Here is a 10,692-nt window from a genome sequence, read left to right on the forward strand (position 1 = left end):
CTTGTGAATAAAACAACTTTCTTACATGACAGATTCAGAATAACAAAGTTTTCTGTTCCTACGGTACAGGTTTTTTTTTCTTTCTCCCCTTTTCTCCCCAATTTGGAGTGCCCAATTCCCAATGCACTCTAAGTCCTCGTGGTGGCGTAGTGACTCGCCTCATTCCGGGTGGCGGAGGACGAACCTCAGTTGCCTCCGCGTCTGAGACTGTCAATCCGTGCATCTTATCACGTTGCTTGTTGAGCGCGTTACTGCAGAGACGTAGCGTGTGTGGAGGCTTCACGCTATTCTCCGTGGCATCCACACACAACTTACCACGCACCCCACTGTGAGCGAGAGCCACATTATAGCGACCACAAGGAGGTTACCTCACGTGACTCTACCCTCCCTAGCAACCAGGCCAATTTGGTTGCTTAGGAGACCTGGCTGGATCACTCAGCACACCCTTTTTGTGGGATCTGCCATGTAACATTAAGAGTTATGGTTTTGACGACACATTTCAGTCAAGAAACTTGGTTAAAATTAAAATAGCAGACTCATACAGTCAGCCAGGTTAGCTATAAAGCTAATGATCAGGACACTCTACAAATGGGCAATTTTCAGCTGTTGACATTTATAAAGACACTACACATGTTTATAACCGAGAGAAAATGAGATGAACCTTAAATCACAGTATTCCTCTGATGGCGTCCGTTTCTTTAAAAGTTTGCGGCCTTGGAGTTTATCTATATGTGCTTGATTCCATGCTCATGAGAGCTCTGCGACTCTGGTCCCGCCCTGATAGTAAAACGAAGCATGATTGATTGAAGATAGAACATGCTACGATTGGTCCAAGTAATGTGGCCATAATTTGATTGGCTTGAGTAGACTATGGGTGGAGTCCACCTATTTGTGGATTTGTGTGCACGTCTTGACACTAGATTTGTTTCAATATCGACAAATGCGTGTAGTGATCCACAAATGCAAATAGTGTTTGTCTATGGGATATATGAATGTGATTTTTACTTCCGGAACCAAACTGCACTGTTCATTGATTAGACTCTTCAACGGGGATGTAACAGTTCAGAGTCCGTGGACTTTGGAAGCTTTGAACAGATTTCATGATGATTCAATCATCAGTGTTGACTACACTACAGGACACACATATAGACAGAGCTGCCTTTAAACTTTACATCTCAGGAAAACAATGCATAGGAGCTTTCTAGCGTACTATTTATTATTTTAACTGGCTATATTGCTTGTATATTTTTGTGAGAGTAGTTCAACAGACCTCTATTGATCTAACACACATTTCAGATGTGTATTTGAGAAAAATGAATTTTCCTCCAGAGATCAGTGTTTTAATTCTGTCTCTGACTGCACCGTTTGTTCTCTACACAATGAACCATGTGTCCTGGTTACAAGAGTAAGTTTGCCTCTCATATCATTGTTTTATCATAATGCATGTTAAACAAGTTATTAATGATATTAAAGCATGTAGTGAAATTTATTCTAGCTCACAAGATCTGAAATTTAGACTGTTTGGAGACTTTTGTTTAAATGCTTTTCATGGCTGCATTTTACCATAAGAGGACAACCAACTTCTATTTTCAACAAAGTCATTCTGTGATCTTACTGCTTGCTTATCGTTTTATGACAAAAAATTAAGCCTATCTTAAAAACAGTATTCATTACTGTACTGCAAAAATATGTCATTTTCATAATGGCAATGTGGGACATTTTTTTTTTATATTTAAATGGCAAAATAAACACAATGGAACTATTTGTTGTACTGTCTTTAATTTATGTTGATTTTAATGGGGGAGGGGGATCATGGTATTTAGATTTTATTTCACTCTAATTAATAACAATTATTGCATTACTACGGAAGCGCTGAACCGCACTGTGAAAAAAAAAAAAATCAGTAGGTGAAAACTTTTTTTTTTTTATGTGTCTAGTGCGTTCCTGAGCCTAAAAATGGTTTCTCTAAAAAAAATAAAATAAATAATAATAATAATTTTCTCTAAAATGTTTTCTTTTTTTTATATCTTTTTTTTTTCTTAAATTTCTCTCAACATATTTTTTCTCTTAAATTATTTTTTCTCTTTAACAGGCAACTCGTGATAATGATTATTTTTATTTTTTTGCTTGCTATTTAACAATTACCATGCGGTTTTGAGAGGAAAATTTTTTTATTTATTTATTTATTTTTTTTTATAAAAAACATTTTTGAGAAGAACATTTTTTTTAAATTTTTTTTTTATAAAAAACATTTTTGAGAGGAACATTTATTTCTTTTTCTTTTTTGAGAAAAAACATTTTTGAGAGGAACATTTTTTTTATTTTTTTTTTAGAAAAAACATTTTTGAGAGGAACATTTTTTTTTTTTTTTTGAGAAAAAACATTTTTGAGAGGAACATTTTTTTTTTTTTTTTGAGAAAAAACATTTTTGAGAGGAACATTTTTTTATTTTTTTTTTAGAAAAAACATTTTTGAGAGGAACATTTTTTTTATTTTTTTTTTAGAAAAAACATTTTTGAGAGGAACATTTTTTTATTTTTTTTTTAGAAAAAACATTTTTGAGGAACATTTTTTTTCTTTTTCTTTTTTGAGAAAAAACATTTTTGAGAGGAACATTTTTTTTTTGTAGAACATAGGCTCAGGAAGAGACTAGACACCTAAAAAACATTACAGTTGTGAATCTAATGAGAATCACCATTGAAAACAAATCATGTCAAATGATCATTTACTGTTTTAAAAATCGTCATTCTCGATGACCCATTCAAGAGCTCCAATAAATATTTCATAAAATTAATGTGATAACTTGATCCGTACATATAACAATGTCAGTACTGGGTTTTTTGTTATGTCAGTGGATAAATACATGGATCAAAAATGGTGCAAAAATATGCTTCATTTTCTTTATGCACAATATAATTTATTTTATTATTGTTATTATAATTTATTTATTTGTGGTAAAATATGTTTTCTTGAGATTTATCTGTATACAGTTTATCGTAGATCTTATAAAAGAGAATTTGTTCTCCTTCAGTCCACAGGTTATATTGGCAATTGGCATAACGGTTCTTACAACTGTGTTTCTCCTGGCAAACCTCAGTATGAAGAGTATGAAATGTACTGATCCACTCTTCTACGGTAAGTCCAATAATACTGACAGCAGTAGATGACCCAGTGACCAAGTTATGTGAGCTATGCTATCTATATTATTTTATATAACTCTTATTGTATGTCGACAAATGACTCAATTTTGTCTCCAAAGAAATATTAGGAGAAACACTGGTGATAAAGCTGATACTCATATTTGAGAACTCCATCTTAGTCATCTTTAATGCTCTAACAATAAAAGAACTTCAAGTAGTAGTAAGAATGCCTTAAGAACATAAAGAGAAACATCTGAGACAAAGTTAATACTTAAATCACAACGGAGACCTCCATCGAGTCTCCTGAGCTTTTCTGCTGTTTGGGAGAGAAATCAATAGCTGGCGAGGAAAAGAAAGTGAAAGCCAGACAGAAAAAGAAAGATAGAGGATTGTTAGGGTTTGATGGAGAGAGCGAGAGAGATAAGACATGACTGAGAAATGTAGAGCTAAAAGTGGTGATGTTCTCCATGTGCGTGTTTCAGTGTTTGCTGTGTTTGCCTTCACCTCTGTTGTTGCCATGACGAATGCTTTACAGCAGGACGGGTTTATCAAAGGCTTTATGGACTTTTACATCAGCAAGGTCAGCACACGCACACATACTCGCACAGATTTAATGCACACAAATACACTTAATGTTTGACCTTGTCTCTCTTAAAGGGGGAGCCTTACTTGAGTACCGCCCACTGCATCATGATGAGCTACTGGGATGGAGTCGTTCACTATGGTCTGCTTCTTATCATGGTCCATCGGATCGCCGCAGGGTAAAAATAATTTTCCTAACTAGATAAACACACTGTATGCCCTCAAATGGCCTATTGCTCAACAACAACACATCAATGTAAACATTTTAGACTTTAAAGGAATAGTTTACCCAAAAAAGTTTTGACAGCCAGAGGTCATCTTCCACATTCATTATATAGACAAATGATGTCAGATTTTTTGGGGGGGTTAACTATTTATTTTAGAAGCATCATTTCTGAGAGATAGTGATATATACAGTGCAATCAGAAAGTATTCAGACCCTTTCATTTTTTTTTTTCACATTTTGTTATGTTGCAGCCTTATGCTAAAATGCTTTAAATATTTGTTTTCATATCAATCTACACTCCATACCCCATAATGACAAAGCAAAAACCTGATTTTTGATAACTGCAAATTTACTAGAAAGACAAAACTGAAATATCACATTGATATAAGTATTCAGACCCTTAACTCAGTACTTAGTTGAAGCACCTTTGGCAGCGATTACAGCCTCGAGTCTTTTTGGGTATGGTGCGACCAGCTTTGCACACCTGGATTTGGGGATTTTCTGCCATTCTTCTCTGCAGATCCTCTCAAGCGCTGTCAGGTTGGATGGGGACCGTCGGTGGACAGACACTTTTTCAGGTCTCTCCAGAGATGTTTGATTGGGTTCAAGTCTGGGCTCTGGCTGGGCCACTCAAGGACATTCACAGAGTTGTCCCTAAGCCACTCTTGCGTTGTCTTGGCTGTGTGTTTAGGGTCATTGACCTGTTGGAAGGTGAACCTTCAGCCCAGTCTGAGTTCCTGATGCGCTCTGGACCAGGTTTTAATTAAGGATATCTCTGTATTTTGCTGTGTTCAACTTTCCTTCAACCCTGACCAGTCCCCCAGTCCCTGCTGCTGAAAAACACCCCCACAGCATGATGCTACCACCACCATGATTCACCGTTGGGATGGTATTGTGCAGGTGATGAGCAGTGCCTGGTTTCCTCCAGACATGACGCTTGGAACTGAGACCAAACAGTTCAATCTTCATTTCATCAGACCAGGGAATCTTGTTTCTCACAGTCTGAGAGTCCTTTAGGTGCTTTTTTTTATGTGTCTTGCACTGAGGAGAGGCTTCCGTCTGACCCTTCTGCCATAAAGCCCAGATCGGTGGAGTGTTGCAGTGATGGTTGTCCTTCTGCAAGTTTCTCCCATCTCCACACGTGATCTCTGGAGCTCAACCAGAGTGACCATCGGGTTCTTGGTCATTTCTCTTACCAAGGCCCTTCTCCCCCGATTGCTCAGTTTGGCCGGGCGGCCAGCTCTAGGAAGAGTCCTGGTTGTTCCAAACTTCTTCAATTTAAGAATTATGGAGGCCACTGTGCTCTTGGGAACCTTCAGTGCAGCCAAGAGTTTTTTGTAGCCTTCCCCAGATCTGTGCTTCAACACAATCCTGTCTCTGAGCTCTGCAGGCAGTTCCTTTGACCTCATGGCTTGGTTTTTGCTCTGATATGCATTTTCAGCTGTGAGAACTTATATAGACAGGTGTGTGCCTTTCCAAATCATGTCTGATCAATTTAATTAGCCACAGGTGGACTCCAATCAAAGTGTAGAAACATCTCAAAGATGATCCAGAGAAATGGGATGCACCTGAGCTAAATTTCAAGTGTCATAGCAAAGGGTCTGAATACTTCCTGAATGCACTGTATGTCTGTCCCATCCGCATTGGTGGAAGAATGCATGTTCGTCATGAAAATAATCGATTCCAGTGTGTTTGATCTTTTGACTTCAAACAGGAAGCCGTTCCGCAGTTTGGCCCTGGTGTGGGCGGGATCTATGATAGCCAATCAGATCGTGTTCATCCCAGGCATCATTGTAGGCAAGAAACTCAACTTCCACTTCTGCAAAACAAACTCGCTCTCATAATTTTAACCAATTAACATTGTCTCTGCTAAGAATTGCTTGCTTATTGTTAATACACACAATATATTGTTATTGACAATCCTCACAAAGCCTGTAAAGAACACGTCCGAGTCATGTTTCACTCCAAAGCCAAAAGAAAGAAATAAGAAATTACATTTTGCATAAAGAAAATTACTTTTTGACATTATTTCATGATAAACACATTTCATTCTTATATATGGATATTTTTGTTGCTGTGTTTTTAGGTAAATATGGGAAAAACATCCAGCCTGCTTTCTGGAGAAATGTCCCTTTCTTGGTTTTACCAGTATGGGCGGCAGCCAAGCTGTTCAATAGGCCGAGAGAGCTGCCAATCATTCCTGCTGACAAGGTGAGATTCTAGATGACTTTCTCAACTGTACATTGAAATTCTAATCACATCAAGCTCAGCTCTGAGACTGACAGTTCAGTCTTCATTTTGTTCTTAAAACCCACTGATCAGAACCAATGATTAAGGCAAAACAGACATTTATCTTGGATTTAGAATGACTGGGTTCAAACTTTAACACTATTACTTTCCAAATCATTTTCCCAATGCAGCCCATTCATTTAGTAAAATTGTTTATTTGTTCAGAGGGTAACATTAGGCCTCAGTGTCTCTATTTATGTGGAAATAGTCCTTTAGCTTAAAGTTTTGTTAGTGTTTTGTTAAGTCCAAACAAACATGATTTTGTGTTGTTTGTAGGTGGAGGCACAGCAGAAAAAAGGAGTGCTGTCTCGACCCAAAGACCTTCTTCTCATACTGAGTCTCTCAGCAACTATGATCTTCACTGTGTTCAGAGGGTTTGTAAGTATCTCTCCATCCATCTGTCCATCCGTCCATCCATTCATTCATCCATCCATCCATCTGTCTGTCCATCATCCATCCATCCATCCATTCATCCACCTGTCCTTCCATTTATCCATTTATTCATCCATTCATTTGTCCATCCATCTATCATCCATCCATCCAGCCTTCCATCTATCCGTTCGCCTATTCATCCGTCCATCCACCGTCCATCCATCCAACCATCCATCCATTTATTCATCCATCCGTTCTTTTATTTATCCATCCATCCATCCTTCCATCCACACGTCCATCCATCCATCTATCCATCCATTCATCCATCCATCCAGTCGTCCTTCCATTTAACCATCCATCCATTCATCTGGCCATCCATCCATCCATCCATCCATCCATCCATTTACCATCCATCCATCCATCCATCCATCCATCCATCTATCCATCCATTTACCATCCGTCCATCCATCCATCCATCCATCCATCCATCCATCCAGCCTTCCATCTATCCATCCATCTATTCATCCATCCATCCACCTGTCCATCCATACATCCATCCATCCATCTTATCCATCCACACACATATTTGTCCATCCATCCATACACACATTTATCCATCCATCTATACATCCATCCGTCCGTCTGTCCGCCAATCCATCCATCCATTTATCCACCCGTCAGTCCATCCATCCATTCATCCACACACACATTTGTCCATCATCCTTTCATCCATTTAACCATCCATCCATCTATCCGTCCTGTCTTTTCCTTCCTTCCTTCCTTCCATCTGACCATCCTTCCTTCCTCCCGTCCGTTCACCCGTCCACCCATCCATCCACCCATCCATCCATCCATCCACCCACCCATCCATCCATCCTTCCGTCCATCCATACTATTTGATGTGAAACTCCGGACTCTGGGCTTTAACAGCTCGCTGTGCAGCTGGATCCTGGACTTCCTGTTAAGTAGACGCCAGGTGGTTAGAATAGGCAGCAACATCTCCTCATCACTGACCCTCAACACCGGAGACCCGCAGGGCTGTGTTCTCAGCCCACTCTTGTATTCCCTGTACACACATGACTGTGTGGCAACACGTAGCTCCAATGCCATCATTAAGTTTGCTGATAATACGCCGGTGGTAGGTCTGATCACTGACAATGTTGAAACAGCCTACAGAGAGGAGGTGCCCACTCTGTGTACAGTGTATTGTTTATTGTATACAGTCTTCTTATTTTGTGTATACTGTATACTGTATATTATTAGGTGTATATTGTATATTGTGTTGTGTAACAAGATGTGTAAATTGTTATGTGTAAATCAGATCTCTATTGTAATTGTCATGCTGCTATGTTGTTTGGAACTGCACCCAAGACTTTCCCCACTGTTGCACTTGTGTATATGGTTGAGTGACTATAAAGGGATTTGATTTGATTTTGATTACTCATTCATTGTCTTTTTTTTTCTCTTTATCTTCAACAGGTTGTTCTTGAATGTTCTCTGGATTCTTGTTTTAACTACATCTACCAGTACGAGCCGTACATGAAAGATAATGTTGGCTTCCCAAAAGTGACAGTGAGTTCACTGTGTGTACGTTTTGCACTAAAGGTTGGATTCCAATTTGTATACTCAAACTACATATTAAAAGTATATACTTCTCTGATAATGGGATAGTACACACTTTTAAGTATGTAGTAAATCATACTATCACGCCATAAAATGGTGTCTTGATACCACAAACCCTTTGTCACATGTAAGCTATAAAATCTAGACACAAATCACTAATCCGTAATTTGGCATACCATATAACAGAGATAGTATGCAAGTTGGTATGCAGCCTATAATTGGAATGCACAGATTAAGATGGATACATGATTGATCAAACCATCTTATTTCCATTTATGTCCTTGTAGATAATGGTCTTTCTGTTTTATGGATTTCCGCTCTTGACGGCATGCATATATGGGCTGTATACACCTGGATGTACATGGATGTTGGACTGGACGCTGTTTCTAGCAGGAGCTATAGCTCAGGTAAACATATAGGCACTTCCAAATGGATATTGCTGTGTAATTTTCTTAGTACGTCTTTAACAAAGAATCATTGGTTCTGATATTTAGTTTTATACTGGTAGAATATTAGTTCAGGCAAAAATAGCAATGAACTTAATCTGAAATTTTGTTTGAGCCAATAATTATTTTTATTATGGGCAATAACTGAAACAATGGCATATATTCAAAATCTAATCTGTTTTACCTGTTGTTTAAAAAGTGTTCACAATGAAACTTCAACCTAGTAACCCAATCTTAAAGTGCAGTCAGGCGTCAAAACATAATGTACAGTAGTAAAGAAGGATAACCGTTTAATAATTTGTAAACTTGGCTAGTAAACTTCAGTTTCACCAGGGAAAAAATCCTGAAAATATCTGCTGACAATATCAGACAGTTCAGACCAATGTCGATAAAACGCTGATAGCGGCCGATATCAATGTAGTTTTGAAGACCCCATGACATCAAAATTACAATTTTGTAGATTTTAGTTTAAGACTATCAGCTTTGAAGTCATCTGTATGCTAGTGTACTCTTAACAGTTTACAAAATATACACTTGTGCAATTTACAGTATTTTTTTTTAACAGAAAAACAGACCAGAAATATTGATGACTCATCTTGCACTGCGCAGATTTTTATTCAATCAAAGGCTCTCTAGAGTGAGAATGTCCCTCCCCCTATACAACCTGCAACCCACTAGCAAATTGTGGTTCACGGTTGTGCTGTAAACTAAAGGCTATTGGCTATTAAAAATAAAGGCACAAGCCCTTCGATATGTCCCGCCCCAACTTCCTATTTTAATAGGAAATACATCAACACAAGAAAGTAAACTCGTCAAGCGTTTCATTTGGCCTTTAAAGCACAAATTCTTGTTCTGATGTTTCTACAGACGCAGTGGACTCACACTGGAGCATCTCTGCACTCGCGCACACCGTTCACCTACCGTATCCCTAAAGACGAGTGGCGTCTAGTCGTCACACTGAACGTGCTGTACATGCTGGTGCCTGTTCTCCTCGCCGTCCGCTGCTACACAGATCAGGCCTTCTTCCTGAAGAACATTCCTCCAGGACAAACCAGCAACGGCAAGAAGAAACAATAGATGCTGAAAGTTCAACTGCAAGATGTAGATGAATCGTCAAAGACTTTGTGCAAAAGAGAACCTCTGTGATGAAGAAACCTGAAATAAAAACATCTTCAATGGGATACCGAAGCTTCAATTGGGGGCTTTTCAAAGGACAGATGCTGTTTACAACTGAAACTTCCCCAAGTTATTGGTAAGAGGAAGGGAAGAACAAATTATCTGTGAAAATATCGGTTTTGGACAATATTAGTGTATTTTTTTGGGGGGGGGATCAGTCCGATTATGCCGATATTGGCCGATATTTCTACTGCACGTTAAAATGTTTTGGTGTCATCATATCGGTTATTGCTGATAACCTAAAAAAACTATTACTATTGGCCAACATTATTATTATTATTATTATTATTATTATTATTAAGCTATTGTATCAGTCTGATTTGGAAGCAAATAATTTACTACTGTACATTAAAATGTTTTTATGTCATGTTACCAGTCTGAATTTTCTACTGCACAACAAAAGGTTTTGGTGTCATAATATCAGTTCGTCCTCATAACATGAGGATGTTTAAATAATTATTAGGATTGGCCAACATTAATATTATAAATATTTTAGAAGAGGAGTCTTTATTTTGGTCACACATTATGCACACATTTTTGCATATATACAGTGAAATTGATTTGTTTTCAGCTAAGTTGGGGTCAGAGTGCAAGGTCAGCCATGATATGGCACCCTGGAGCAGATAGGGTCAAGGGCCTTGCTCAAGGGCCCAACAGTGGCATCTTGATGGTGCTGGGGCTTGAACCCCAGACCTTCTGGTCAGTAACCCAGAGCCTTAACCACTGAGCCACCACTGCCCCTTTAATTAACTTATTAGTCTAATTAGGCAGCTATAAGAAGCAGATACATTTTCTACTGACACATTAAAATGTTCTGATGCCATCATATCGGTTATTG

The 10,692-nt window shown here is 38.3% G+C and overlaps 1 protein-coding gene across 1 annotated transcript; it reads left to right on the plus strand.

Moving 5' to 3' along the window:
* The first annotated feature begins 1,107 nt into the window (after positions 1 to 1,107).
* LOC127443037 (transmembrane 6 superfamily member 2-like) lies at positions 1,108 to 10,226 on the plus strand. Its single transcript, XM_051701516.1, has 10 exons — positions 1,108 to 1,405; positions 3,032 to 3,135; positions 3,623 to 3,720; positions 3,798 to 3,901; positions 5,663 to 5,745; positions 6,035 to 6,159; positions 6,514 to 6,615; positions 8,089 to 8,181; positions 8,520 to 8,639; positions 9,546 to 10,226. Exons 1-10 carry the CDS (start codon positions 1,314 to 1,316, stop codon positions 9,753 to 9,755), a joined length of 1,131 nt encoding a protein of 376 aa, XP_051557476.1. The 5' UTR covers positions 1,108 to 1,313; the 3' UTR covers positions 9,756 to 10,226.
* Positions 10,227 to 10,692: the final 466 nt, after the last annotated feature.

The sequence above is a fragment of the Myxocyprinus asiaticus genome, chromosome 6 (genome assembly GCF_019703515.2).
Source record: "Myxocyprinus asiaticus isolate MX2 ecotype Aquarium Trade chromosome 6, UBuf_Myxa_2, whole genome shotgun sequence".
Lineage (NCBI taxonomy): Eukaryota > Metazoa > Chordata > Actinopteri > Cypriniformes > Catostomidae > Myxocyprinus > Myxocyprinus asiaticus.

Bases quoted from the DNA above. Each gene is read 5' to 3' on its own strand.
- LOC127443037 (XM_051701516.1), top strand. From the start codon at position 1,314: ATGAATTTTCCTCCAGAGATCAGTGTTTTAATTCTGTCTCTGACTGCA. The intron at 5,746-6,034 runs GCAAGAAACTCA...CTGTGTTTTTAG, and splicing joins CATCCCAGGCATCATTGTAG to GTAAATATGGGAAAAACATC. The intron at 6,616-8,088 runs GTAAGTATCTCT...TATCTTCAACAG, and splicing joins TCACTGTGTTCAGAGGGTTT to GTTGTTCTTGAATGTTCTCT.